Genomic DNA, 14469 nt, shown 5'->3' with positions numbered 1-14469 from the left:
ATATTTTGTGATTTTATATCTCTACTGGGGTTCTCTCACCAAACGGTAGTTGGATGGATCTTGGCATCCAGGGAATTCTCCTTTGCGGTTTACCCAGGGTGCCAAAACCAGATCCTGCAACTGCCCCTGTTTTCCAGGGACAGACCTGGATTTACAGAAGCCACCCAAATTTTCCGATTTGATCCCGGAATGTCTCACATTCTTTAGGACATCCCTATTTTCATGGGGGGGGGTATGTTGGGGGGGGGGAGGTATGCAAAATGTCTTGGGCCAGACCTGAATAAACCTCACTTGCTACCACCTGACTGTAACTCAGCCTTTTGTTTCATTCTGCTGTTTCCTTTCCCTTCCAGGAATTTGCTTGAACTGTGAACACTGCAGCAGCACCACCAGTGACTCGTGCACTGGGACGCCCTATACCTGCCCACCGTCTGAAGATGCCTGCCTTACCTTCACCTCAGAGAACATCGTTGGTGGGTGATTTTTTGGCCCTTTGCCAGGGGGTGGGGGTTGCCGCAGGCAAAATTGGGTAGTGCCTTTAACCAGGATATGCATGTCAAAAATAAACAAGCAAGTAAACAAAAATGAATGTACTCAGATTGACATTGCTCTTGATTTCCTTTTTGCCTTTCCTCCATGAAAACCCCAGGAAATGACCGATGGTTCTCCACGTTCAAAGGCTGCACCAAGAAAAAGTTCTGCCCTCCAACGCCCATGGGCTTCACTTTCCCAAACCAGCGCAAACGGAGAGCTGCCAAGTGTTGCCACAAAGATCTCTGCAATGCTGGATCAGTGACACGTAAGCACCTTGGCATGACTTTTCCAAGCTCTTCCTCTTCAATGGGGTGATTCACGTCACCAAACTGCACCCCAGCATTGCTCCAGGGGACACCAGTTGCTCCTGGGAAACATTGCCATGGAGAATTGTGAATCAATCTCAGCCAGCACCCATGATTTGTAACACGCTTCCTTGCAATGGCAGGAATAACCTCTGAAAAAATCTAGTATGAACTAGGTCACATTTAAAGCACATGTCTCCCCACCTCAAAGAATATTGGGAACTGTAGTTTTCTAAAGGTGCCAGGGATGGTAGCTCTATGATAGGTTAAGGATGGTTCCCAGGATTCTTTGGGGGAAGCCATGTGCTTTAAATCTATGGTTTGGATGTGTCCCTAGAGTACAGCCATTAGGGTTGCCATATTTCAAAAAGTGAAAACCTGGACAGAAAAGTTGGTGAGTTTTTTTTTTTGCCAAGTTGTTAAGCTCAGAATGAGCTGTTTTTAAGGGGAAATCACTGGGTTAGCATACAGCCAACTTTTAGCCGATTTCTGCCTGGACAGTTTCCGACAGCTGCTTGCCAGCTATGTCCGGGAAATTCTGGACATATGGCAATCCTAACAACCATCATGTTTTCACCTTCAAAACCTGGGGGGCAGGGCTGATTGTGTACAGTGGGAACAGGATTGCAACTCTACCTCCTCCCCAGACTTTTAGGTGTTAAGCTGGGTGCATACAAATAGAGGTGTCTCTTGTCCTCATGAGAGATCGAATGCAGACCTTTCTAATATGCTACATAGTACATTCTAATATGTACATAGAGTGTTGGGATTCTAGACAGGATAGAGTTAAACACTCCTGTGGGCGTTCTTATTCTCTGGGTAACTGCCCATATTATCCGGGCATTTTCACCTTCGTTCTCAGTGCTGGTTCTGTCTCAGTCTGTCTGAGTATGTAGGAGTATGAGTCTGAGAGAGTTTGTTTTCGTTTCTGTAAGAGAGATAAGAGCTGCAGACATGCAGCTAGCTTCAGTTGGTTTTTCTGTTACTTTATGCTTCTAAATAAAGACCTATTAGAATAGAAGCATTGGTGTCAGTTGTTATTTGAGACACCATGCCTGAGACACAGATAACTGCCATCGTCCTTGCTGTGCTGGAACTCCGCTATGTTTGAAGAGAATTGAAGTGTGGCTGAGCGCATTTGGAAGAATGCTGGGCAGCCATAAACATTGGACAAGGTTGTAAATCGAGCTGATTATCCTGCCGGCAGTAAACTCCATGGGTCAAAAGGTTTTTATGACCCACAACCTTAAAATACCACAACATAGAGCCTGTTCTGATCTTTGGCTGAACATGTTGATGCTGCAAGCAGGGTTAGGGTTGGTGATTTGCCTTGAGAGCATATTTAAACCTCTTTTGTATGGGCCATGCAAAGTAACAAAGGAAGTGGCTTTGTGCCAGACAACAACTGGTTAGGTCTCCCTTTCTTGACTTGCTGGTAGTTAGAAAGACAAAGAGCAGAGGGAGAGTTGTGTGAGAGCTAGAAGCTGGAAGCAAAGCTGCAGGCTGGGAAGCCAGAGAGACAGAGCCATGCCTGGTTTCTCCTTGATGCCAAGACTGTGGCAATGGGAGAAGCAAGACCCTCTTGGCGTGTTAGTCCTATGAATCCCTCCATCGTAGGCTCAGGTTGTATATATGTGCAACCCCCCCCCCAAACAACAACAACTAAATACCATAAAGGCACCACTGTCTCTGCTGCCCATTATTCCAAAGGAAACATGAACCCTGGGTGGGAGCCTGGAACCACTGGAATCTTGCACCGCTGGGTGATTGGGGTGGCATCATAGGTGCCAACTCCCTGGGGCCCTGGGTGCCCAAGGACTTACAGAATTCCCCATGAAGGGGCCACACAGTTGGATAGTTGCTGCTTTGGTGAAATGTTTGCAGATTGTGACAGAAGCCCAAAGGGGAATGACTGGCGGATGGGTAACTATCTAAAACAGGCATCCCCAAACCTCGGCCCTCCAGATGTTCTGGACTACAATTCCCACCATCCCTGACCACTGGTCCTGTTAGCTAGGGATCATGGGAGTTATAGGCCAAAACACCTGGAGGGCCGCAGTTTGGGGATGCCTGATCTAAAATCTGAAAATGGATCTGAGATGAGGTGTTTCTTCCCTGTTTCTGTGCTTGCTCTCAGTGCCACGGCTAGGGGCCAGGCCAAATGGCTTACAGTGTCCTGGATGCTTCTCGCGGGATCCAAGGTGCCGCCCCACGGAGACATTACTCTGCCACGGCTGGGAGCGCAAATGTGTTTACTATGATGTGTCCGTACAGCAGGGTAAGGCTGAATTCAGACAGCACTTTATTCCATTTTCCTGACGTTTGATTACTTGATAACTTTCACGTTTTATGCAATCTTTCACAACATTTCACTTCTGGAAATCTATCAGAACCAAGTGGAATTTTAGCACCCATTTCCATGTCAATTGCTCAACTTAAACCAAATCAACCTTCTTCTCAATTCCTGCAGGTAATGAGATATACACTTATGCCAAACGTGGCTGTGGGACCAAACACACCTGTGTGATCGGGCCACGTACTCTCGGGATACCTGGATTGTACGTAGAAATTTGGAAGACCGCCATGTGCACTCCAGCTGTCAAATACATGCACTAGCAAGTTGCAAGGAAGGCCCTCAGAACATAAATAAATATGTGTTAAACATCTCTCCAGCTTCCTGGAAGATAAGGCGAGGTTAAAAAGAAATGAATCCAGGCATCATTCTTAGCAGGCAATTTCCATTTCCACTAATCCTATGCAATTTTATACTTTGGATATTTTTCTTTGCCAGTGAATAAAATCATGTCAAGAGTGAAGAAGTTTCTGTTTCTTTGAGGCTCCTGGGATGGCTCTAAATCACTGCATGCTGCTTTTTCATTGTTATCTGTAGCCTGTGTTTTGGAACTCACTGCAACAGGCACTTCTGTGCAAGCCAGAAATGCCCATCATTTCCACATTGCTGTTCTGTAAGTCAGGGGTGGGGAATCTTCGGCCCAGATCTGAACTGCCATGAGGAGCAGTTTCGCTCGCAATGCCATGTTCTTCAAACCACACCCATCTGCTCCACACCTGATGTTATATGTTATGTCAGGTGTGTGACAGGTGCAGATGTGGTTGGATTGGCTGTGTGACTAAGTACCCCATGGGGAGCTACCGTATTTTTCCTTGTATTGGACGAGATTCTTTGAAACAAAAATCATGTCAAAAAACTGGAGTCGTCCAATACACGGATAGTGGCATGGGGGAAAATGCTGCTGCGTGCGGGGAGCGATTTGGGGCACTGGCTGGCTGGCTCGCAACTTCCCTTGCTGCTGCTGCGCAAGGGAAACACTCCCTACCTATGCGCGGGGAAATGATCTACGGAGTGTTTCCTGCCCGCAGCTGCATGTGGAGGAGAGGCTCAACAACTTTGACCCATCTCTGCTCATTTTCTTAAAATTGAGTCCCCCAAAATGGGGGGTCTACTGCATGGGGACGTCTAATAGAAGGAAAAGTACAGTATATAGTGCAGCCAGTCCCTGCAGAAAGTAGGGTTGAACAACAACAACAACAACAACAACAACAACAACAACAACAACAACAATTTATTTGTACCCCACCCATCTGGCTGAGTCTCCCCAGCCACTCTGGGTGGCTCCCAATGGAATATTAAAACAATACAGGATTAAATATTAAAAACTTCCCTAAACAGTCATTACCCACCAGGAGGGAATGCTTACAGGGGACCACAAGACCCGAAAGGGTTCCGTACTCCTGTCCTAAGTTTGTTCATGCTTATTGATACTCTTCCTGGCTTTCAAAAATGTTTGCACTTTGCAAAATGGTATGTATCCCCTTTTAATCATCCAGTCTTGTGTGAGCAAGAGACAGCAGGGAGATGTCACAGTCTTGGTATAAATCTAAAATACAAGAAGTTTTGATCGAATATCCGAATAAATCATTGGCAAAATTATATAATTTTCTCTTAGAATGGGAATTAAAAGATGAAGCCGTGAAAGCTACCATGATAAAATGGGCCCAAGATATTGGGAGACCCCTATATAGTAATCAATGGGATAAATTATGGAGGGAGGGAATAAAATTTACAGTGTGTGCAGGGATAAAAGAGAATATGCTAAAATTGGTCTATAGGTGGCACCTGACACCAGATAAAATTGCTAAAATATATAAGAATAATTCGAATAAATGTTGGAAATGCCGGGGAAAAATTGGTCGCTATTACCATTGTTGGTGGCAATGTGAAAAATTCATGAATTTTGGAATATAATTTATGAGAAGTTTTAAAAGATGTTAAAATTAACGTTCAAAAAGAAACCAGAATTATTTTTGTTAAGCATGGTAACCGAAAACATCCCAGGTGACAGAAAAAACATACTTCTGTACGCGTGTGCCGCAGCCAGAGTCCTCATTGCTCAAAATTGGAAGGGAGAAAAAATCCCAACAGTCTTAGAATGGCAGGAAAAATTGGTGGAATTTGTGAATTTAGCCAAAATGACGGCAGCAATCAGGAATATCCCGAAGGAGAAATGTAGAATCGAATGGAAATATGTTGAGGATTATCTGATTAAAGAAAATTTTAGTACTGAATTGGTGATTTGTTTAAATTGAAAGATATGCAGGGAAACATAGAAAAGGTATGCATAGAGTAGTATAGAGAAATAATGTATATTGAATTGATGTAAATTAAACATAGACAATGCAAGATAAGAAGAATCTATCCTAAAGGGAAGCGGCATTATCAATAGTAGGAAGTCAATTTATAATTTTTACCATTTTTCTTTTGTTTCGCATTTGTATGCTTTATTCTGTAAATTTTGATTTGAAGATTTTACGCTGATAAGGTTTGTTAATGTTTATTTTTGTTTTCCTTTGTTTGTTTGTTTTCTTTCTTTTTTCTTTGATCATGTAAATTTTTTAAAGGAATGAAATAAAGTTTCTTTTTAAAAGAAAGAAAAAATAATAATAATAAAAGAGACAGCAGGGAGATAAGTCACAGTCTTGGTATAAAGTCAGTGTTGGCCAGAAAAAGGACATTTGTTTAGTTATGTCCTTTGCCATGAACACGTTAATAAGTTGCTTGCTAACAGCGCTCCCTGGGCAGCTCAGAGAATCAGCAAAGCATGAAAGCACATGATTCAGCCATAAAGCAATGAAGCCACAGATTTAAATGTAATTAAAATGATGGAAGAAATCTTTAAAGGGTCTTCAAAGTTCTGGGAGAATTAATAAAGCTAGCTCAGTGGTAGATCACCTACTTGGCATGTAGATAGCATCAGAGTGTCCAACCCTTTCATGCCATGGATGCAGTAAATGACTGGAACAAACACCATTTGGAAACCAGCCCCTTGGCCCCAGTCCCAGAAGCCTGAGAAGTGACCATTCATTTGCCTTTGCATGTCGTTATGGCCACCAAGCCCAGAACAGGTGCTGGTTTCACCTGGTGATTTATCTCCTATGGAGTCTGATGGAGCAGGAACTGTTCCACGCAGCCCATTCTCCTTGCATACCCCACCTTCCGACCCTGTCCAACCCTGGAGCTATAAATCCCCATCAGCCAGGCTAAGCTAGTTACCCCTCATGCAGCTGCCATCTCAGCTCCACACTTCCTCTGCCTCCTTTGCGGGGTCCCGAGACCATGCAGACATCTCTCATCTCCTTCTTCTTCTCCATCCTGTTTGTCGCAGGTAAGGGCACATAGAATCGCGATGGCTATGTGTTGCATCCAATTAAATTCTACTTAAAGTGGACCCGTTGAAATGAAGGGAGCTGAGCTAGTCATGCCCACTCATTTCAGGATGAGAATCAAGTGAGAGTAAGAAAAAAAAACTAATCTAAATTAGAGAGAGAGAGAGAGAGAGAGAGAGAGAGAGAGAGAGAGAGAGAACAATAACACAACATAACACAACACAACAAAAAAGAGTCCTCTCTGAAAGGTATCTCTTCACTCTTGGCTCACACAGAAAGTGGTAGACCCTCCCAGCTCTCACCTGGGAGCTTTCCTTTCTTCTCCCAGCTTCTCGGGAGATCTTCCCTTCCCTGCCTCCCACTCAGGGCCCTTCCAGTGGGTTGTTGGTGTTGTTGTAATTTATACCCCTCCCTTCCTCCAGAAGGAGCCCAGGACAGCAAATGCATCCAAAACAAAACAAGCATTTTAATTTTAAGATGCATTCAGTTGATGCGTGATGGGACAATAACATGCATGCCAGGTTGCCAATGGATTAGCCACTTGCTATTTCGAAAATTAACACCAGATTTGCCAGTTCCACCTATCTCCTCCAATATTTGTTTACCAAAATGAATGCAGTGCTTGACTGTAGTGATATTAAAAATGAAGCAGGTAAGAACAATTTAAACGTTTTAAAATAATTGAAATCAACTGTAAAAGTGATGGAAATGTGTGACTGACAGCCACATTTCCCTTTTGCTTGTCCACTGCATTAATGAGTCACCCACCCCACCTTTTGCCATGCTGCTTTTTCACAAAGAATGGGTGATGCTCGAAGCAACAGAAGAAATAAAGAAGAAGAATCTGAGGTCTGCAGCAGAGAATCATTTGAAGTCTGGGCTCGTTTGTCTTCCCCTAGCAATAAATATGCCTGAATTGCTTCCCCACCACGCCCATGACTCATTCCAGTGCCTCTTTGTTGGGCAAAAGATTCCTGCATTGCGGGAGGTAGGACTAGATTATCCCCGTGGTCCCTTCCAACTCTTTAATTCTATGATTCTGTTTACCCATAACCTTTTTTATGCTAACCTCTTATGCTCTTCCACATCCGTTTAATGCCCCTAACCCTTCTTTTAGATTCTTATTTAATAATTTTAGCTGTTTTAATAATTTTAGCTTTCCAAAATGTTTTGCAGATTTTAAATGATTGTTCCCTACCCTGCTTATGCTGGTCCAGGACCGTAATAAAGATGTGATTGATTGATTGATATGATTCTGTGATTCCTTCCAGGTCTTTGCTTGCATTGTGAGCACTGCAGCAGCAACACGGACTCCTGTACTGGGGTGCCAGTTCTGTGTGAACAATCCCAAACTGCCTGCCTCATCCTTACCATAGAGACCACAACTGGTGGGTGAATGCATTCATTCATTCATTTCTTTTGCATTGATATTGGGTTTTTTCTTCTGTTATAGTGACCAAGGTGGGGTACATGTGTGCTTTCGATGCAGTCCCCCAGCTTGGAGCTGACCAGCCCCAGACTTGCTTAGCTTCAGCAAGGAAGTGGCTTTGTATGCTTTCAGATCATTTCCTGGGATTTGATTCCTAGGGAGCCGTGTTTTCCCCAAGCAGTGAAATGCTGTGGTATGTGAGTACGTGTCTGAACTTTTGGTAGGATGAGGGCTAAGCAGTGATGTAGGGATGGGGGATAGAAATTTGTTTCATTTTACTTTTTACAGACAAATTCCTCCTTTCTGAACCAATACATGAATTGGAACGTAGCCATCCTTCAAACTCTGAATTTTGCAGTGCAGTTCTCTAGCCAAGAAAGGCATTTCTCTAGTGTACAGAAATGCATACAGTGTGGCAATGGTGCTTTAAATGCATGCATTTGTGAAAGTGTCATATAAAATGCATTATATTTGGGGGGGAACAGTTTTGTGAGCATGTGTCTACATTAGTCACAATTGCATACAAAGATGGGTGTATTCAGAGAAATTCACAAAAAAATGTTGAATATCTCTCTCAAATGTGTAAATGTGGAGAACTGAACTTAGGCTGAACAAATGAGACACTAAGAGAATACAAAATTCTCAGATTCTCCTACCCATAATGTCTTTATCATTTCTATTCTTTCGTTACCTGCTTTGGAGTTTGTATTTTTTAAAGCAGAATATATAGTGCAATGATAAATTACAAAACCAATGCATGTTGATGGCTTTCCTCTGTGAAAACTCCAGGGCATGATGTGTCCTTGGCCACCTACAAAGGCTGCACCAAGCTCATGTACTGCCCTTCATCCCCCACGAGCTTCACTTTTCCTAACCAGCGCGAACGGAGAGCTGCAAAGTGCTGCCGCAAGGATCTCTGCAACAGTGGAGAAGTGACAAGTAAGCATCTGTTCCCAGCTTTTTGATTCCCCTAGTCCTTTGCACTGATGTGTAGAGACAGCTCAGTGAAAGAGCATCTGCTTGGCCTGCAGGAGGTCTCAGGTTCAATCTCCAGCATCTCTAGATAGGGCCAGGCAAGACCCCTCTCTGAAACTAGGGAGAGCTGCTTGGTGTAGCCAGTCCTGAGCTGGATGGACCATTGGTTTGACTCAGCGTAAGAGAGCTTCCTGTGTGCCTAAGATGGCTCTTAGTAATGGACAATGATGATACTTGGGGATATGTTGGCATGGAGAATGTCTGAAGGTGCATCTCCACCCCCATCGTTCGGCCCGGACACTAAGGTCCAGCTCCGAAGGCCTTTTGGCAGTTCCCTCACTGCGAGAAGTGAGGTTATAGGGGACCAGGCAGAGGGCCTTCTCGGTAGTGCCCACCCTGTGGAACGTCCTCCCATCAGATATCAAGGAAATAAACAGCTACCTGACTTTTAGGAGACACCTGAAAGCAGCCCTGTTTAGAGGAGTTTTTAATGTTTGATGTTTTATCATGTGTTTAATATTCTGTTGGAAGAATCGTAGAATTGTAGAGTTGGGATAATGAGGGTCATCTCGTCCAACCTGTGTAATGTATGAATCTCAGCTAAAGCATCCATGACAGATGGCCATCCAACCTCTGCTTAAAAACCTCCAAGGAAGATGCTGTCCTGCAACTCTGATTGTGTTTTCTGTTTGCCTGGAAGGAAGGTACAGAGTGATATGGGAGTGTGTGTAGAACACAGCCTGTTCTTCTTATCCTGAGTCAGATAAGTGGTCCATTTAGTATCATCTGCACCAGGGAGGGGGGACTGGTGGCCCTCTGGATGCTGTTGGACTCCAAGCTTGGCCAATAGTGGGCTTCAGGCAAGGTTCTTTCCCAGCCCTATGTGGAGGTGGAGGTGCCCTGCCAATGAGCTATGACCCCTTACCCAAAGCTACAGGGGATTTGGAATTTGACCACTTCTGATGCACCAACCTAGTGTGTGATTCCTTTCCATTGGGATTCCTGAAACTGGTTTGTTGGGCGATAGGAAAAACTGTTCTCTACACATTCTCTCTGCTTGCTCCCAGTGCGCCGGCTGCAGACCAGACCAAACGGACTGAAATGTCCTGGGTGCTTCTCACAGGACCCAAGCTGCCTACCCACCGAGATAATAAGCTGCAATGGCTGGGAAGACAACTGTGTCTACTATGATTTTTCTGTGGAGCAGGGTAAGGCCTAAGAGTTTGTAGTGCAATGTCATCTTGTGTAGAAGAAATGGGAAGAAGCTAGGGCTCATTCAAGGTGCGTGGATGGTGTGAAGCAAACTTTGGGGGACAAGGTGAGCATCAGTATGATGTCATGGTTAGAGTGCTGGATGTAGACTCTGGGGACGTGTGTTCAGGTCCTTGTTTGACCAGAAAGCCTTGAGCAGGTCACAATTCTCTCAATCTACCTTACATCATGGGGACGCAGGTGGCGCTGTGGTCTAAACCACAGAGCCTAGGGCTTGCTGATCGGAAGGTCGGCGGTTTGAATCCCCATGATGGGGTGAGCTCCCGTTGTTCTGTCCCAGCTGCTGCCCACCTAGCAGTTCAAAAGCATGTCAAAGTGCAAGTAGATAAATAGGTACCGCTCCAGCGGGAAGGTAAACGGCGTTTCTGTGTGCTGCTCTGGTTTTGCAGAAGCAGCTCAGTCATACTGGCCACATGACCCGGAAAAACTGTCTGCGGACAAATGTCGGCACCCTCGGCCAGTAAAGCAAGATGATCACCGCAACCCCAGAGTCATTTGCGACTGCACTTAACTGTCAGGGGTTCTTTACCTTTTTTACCTTACATCATAGGGTTGTTGTGAGAATAAAGTGGAGGGTCTGTGTCTTGAGCTCTTTGGAGGATACAAACAAGATCTGACTCTAAATTTCAGCGTTTGGAAGTTGTGATGGTAACCTTCTGGCGCTTAAGAAAACAGAAACTTTAATTATTCCTTTTTACCCCCTCCCCCATTTTTAAAATTAACAATAATAATAAAAAAAATATGATCACATGCATAGTTATTTAGACTACCCTCCTCCCCTTCCTTGGTTCCCTATACAAACATTTACAAAACTGCACCTCCTCCTTAACTCCTTTTGTTTACTGCTCTTTGTATTTCCTTCAAGGTCACATTTTAACTGCTAGATTTTAAGTTAGCCCTGCTAATGTATTTAATTGTTTACATTTTTTAAAATAATAATCCACATATCTCCCCCATTCTTTGTTGAAAATTATTTCTTCTTGATTCCTTAATCTTCCCGTAAGTTTTGCCATTTCTGCATAGTCCATTAACTTTACTTGCCATTCTTCCTTTGTTGGGACAGTATCCTCTTTCCACCTCTGGGCAAATAACATTCTGGCAGCCATGGTTGCATGAATACCTTAATACTTGATGCATTTCTGTGGCAGGGGTTGAGAACTGGATCTGGCCAGAGGGCCAGATCCTGAAGTGGCAAACCTTTTGTGGGTCACTTTGGCAGTGATGCATCAGGTGAGGTGAGGCATCAGGTGATTTGATGGCTGCTCTCTCTACCATCAGAAGCAGTTTTTGGAAATCAAGAGTGGAGAGAGTGCTGTTGCGCTCAGGCCCTGCTTGCTGGCATTCCACAAGCATCTGGTTGGTGATGTTTATGAGCCTTCTGACATTGGCTAGGGAGGAGCATGACTGGCAAGAGATGTCAGAAGGGAAAGAAGAGGAGGACCTTGGGTTGGGAGAATGGAGGGCAAGCAAGCAGTGTTTCAGAAGAGGGCCCCACTCTACAACCACCCAGCTCAGGTGTTGAGGTCAGAGGTGGAGTTACTCTGAGCAGTGACCCCAAGGACGGTCTCACCCCAAAGCCACCAGACTTTTCCACTCATCCACCAGGCATCATGGAGGGGAAAGGGGAACCTAGCGAGGATGCTCCAGCCCCACTCCTAGGGATGAGGTTCCCTTAGCAACAGAGGCGCTATCTGGCCAACCAGAGAGCCAGTGTGGTCAGAGTTGAAGGGAGATGGTGGGATGCAAGTCCCATCACTCAGGACACACTGCCACCAGCATAGCTGTGAACAAACTCGGCAGTCCCCTGCCCCCCAGTAGGAGTGCCTCTTGGCAGGTCCAAGATTCTCACTTGGGACAAGACTGATGGACTTGCCCCGTTCCTTAAAGAATGGAATGGAAGGGACATGTCCAGTGTTGGGTCAACAGCTATGCTTTGCCTAGGCATGGGTCCTAGTCTCTGCCATTGTACCTTTGAACTGAGAATCTAGGAGCCTGTGCTGAACGGACTTCTTTTATACAAGTTTTGGGATCTCTCAAACCAAGAATCCAAGTCTTTCATCAAAAGGTGGGAGCCAGGACAATCATTGTGTGAACACGATGCTGGACTAGACAGGCCAAGACATGCTTCTGGTCTTAAAAAATAGAGCAACAGAAAGTTGCATCATTTTTTAAAAGGACCAACTTTTGCTGCAAATGTATGATGGCTAAGACTCATAGGAGAGTTTTATAAGAATATAAATAAATGAGCAAATAAAGTTAATTTGGATATGCAGAAGGTATTAAAAATAAATTTAAGGAACCTCAGAAAGAGGGGGAAGGAAGTCAAGTTTTGAAATGTTAAAATGATTGTTAAATTAGTGAAATGTATAAACCTGAAAAGCATAAATAATGTTTTTAAAGACTCATAGGAGATGCTGGGAGAATTCCTTACCGAGCTATTTTATTTTATTTTATTTTATTTTATACTGTCCTATACCCAGAGGTTTCAGAATGGTTAACAGTATAATTCCACCCCCCTCCTTTCCTGCAGATGGTCAGATCTACACTTACGCAAAGCGTGGTTGTGCAACCAAACGTGCTTGTCTGAATGAGCCACGTTACTTTGGGATCCCTGGAATGTACATGGAAATTCTGAAAAATCCCCAGTGCACTGCCGCTCCCAAAATACTCACCAAAATTGGCAAGTAGCAAGTCCCTCAGGAAAGCACATCTCATGAAGAGACTCTGCCAAACTAAAGATCTGCCGAGGCATTTCTCAAGCAGCCACATACCATTCTTACCAGGAAATTTTCATTGATTTGTAAGGTGGAATAATTTGCTATTCCAATATTTTGTTTGTCAGAAATAAAACTGAATAAAATCATGTTAAGAGTGAAGGAGATTTGCTTCTTTAAGTTTTCCTCCATGCTCCTGGATGTCTCATTTTCATTAAGTGCCCCATTTTCATCCTGCTTTGTAGGGAGCTGTTCAATCAGATTCCCAGTTGAGTCATCATGAGGAAATTGTGGTTTAACAAACCAGGATGTCTTTTCTTAAGATGGTTATGCAAAAGGAGGATGGGAGAAAGGAGCACTCAGAATCATGGCTATGCTTTGCTCCAACAAACCATAGTTTCTGGCTCGTGGATTATTACATCTGAACCAGGTTATTTGTCTGCTCGATTGATGGTGTGTTTGGGTGCCATTACAGATACCATCCAAAGCAGCCTTATCCGTTAGAGATGCTGTAAGCAGAATCCATGATCTGGACAATGTGCATCTGGACCACCCACATTTTATGTATTTGTATGGCTCTTTCGGAAAGAAAATGATTGCATCATTCAGTGGCATTGAGCTTCATGGGCTAATAGGTTCCATTGTGCACACATATTTATCCACGCGGGTGGCACTGTGTTCTAAACCACTGAGCCTCTTGGGCTTGCTGATCAGAAGGTTGGTGGTTCAAATCCCCGAGACGGGGTGAGCTCCTGTTGCTCCATCGCAGCTCCTGCCAACCTAGCAGTTTAAAAGCATGGCCAGTGCAAGTCAGTAAATAGGTACCGCTGCGTTGGGAAGGTAAACTTTACCTTTACTTTTACCTAACCCATAGCAACAAAAAGGCCTTTGTTTCCTTAGGTTTTAACTGGTGGCAGGATTTTCTTCTCCCATACATTTTTCTGAAATGTCTTGAGAACGTATACATAGACACGGCTTCCACTTGCGGTGGAAGATAAGTCAAGTTAGAAGAAGTTGTGAAATTAGAATAATGCACCAACTTCTTTTTCTTTCAAATTCTCAAGCTCATTTATTGCTCTATCCCTCACATTATCTAGTGGCCATAGTTCCATAGGTTGATCATGGCGGGTGGGAATGTTCTCTGTCACCATTGGTTCTTTATGGCATTGGCACCCCGTCCTTTAGCCAAAAAGGCTCTCAGGGCAGCTTGCCAAAATCCAGCATTAAAATACTCCCTGCCCTCACGATGACAATCTAAAAAGACACAACATGTGAGGAAAAAGGGAATGGGAGGGAGGAGGGAGGGAGGGAGGGAGGGAGGGAGGGAAAAGCAAGCGTAAGCACAAGTTGTTCCAGTTCCCATATAGGATCTGGCTGTCTTGCCCTTGATAGACATCAGCCCCTTCCAGGGAGCGCTCTCTCCTCTGCATCCCAGACTGGATCCAAGTGCAGAGTGGGTGACAGTGATTGCATTCACACAGCAGTTTGCTTCATGTCCCTGACGCTTCCTTGCTAATATCCACATTATATTTGACCTTTCACGTGGTGTGAAACC

The 14469-nt window shown here is 44.3% G+C and overlaps 1 protein-coding gene across 1 annotated transcript; it reads left to right on the top strand.

Annotated features, from left to right (window-relative positions):
- Positions 1-6424: 6424 nt before the first annotated feature.
- On the top strand, positions 6425-13240 carry LOC118086222 (phospholipase A2 inhibitor and Ly6/PLAUR domain-containing protein-like). Its single transcript, XM_035117608.3, has 5 exons — positions 6425-6523; positions 7796-7912; positions 8743-8892; positions 9996-10136; positions 12731-13240. Exons 1-5 carry the CDS (start codon positions 6475-6477, stop codon positions 12886-12888), a joined length of 615 nt encoding a protein of 204 aa, XP_034973499.1. The 5' UTR covers positions 6425-6474; the 3' UTR covers positions 12889-13240.
- The last annotated feature ends 1229 nt before the right edge of the window (positions 13241-14469 follow it).

The sequence above is a fragment of the Zootoca vivipara genome, chromosome 6, assembly GCF_965207765.1.
Source record: "Zootoca vivipara chromosome 6, rZooViv2.hap1.1, whole genome shotgun sequence".
NCBI classification, from domain to species: domain Eukaryota; kingdom Metazoa; phylum Chordata; class Lepidosauria; order Squamata; family Lacertidae; genus Zootoca; species Zootoca vivipara.
This window is presented reverse-complemented; position numbering and strand designations above follow the sequence as displayed.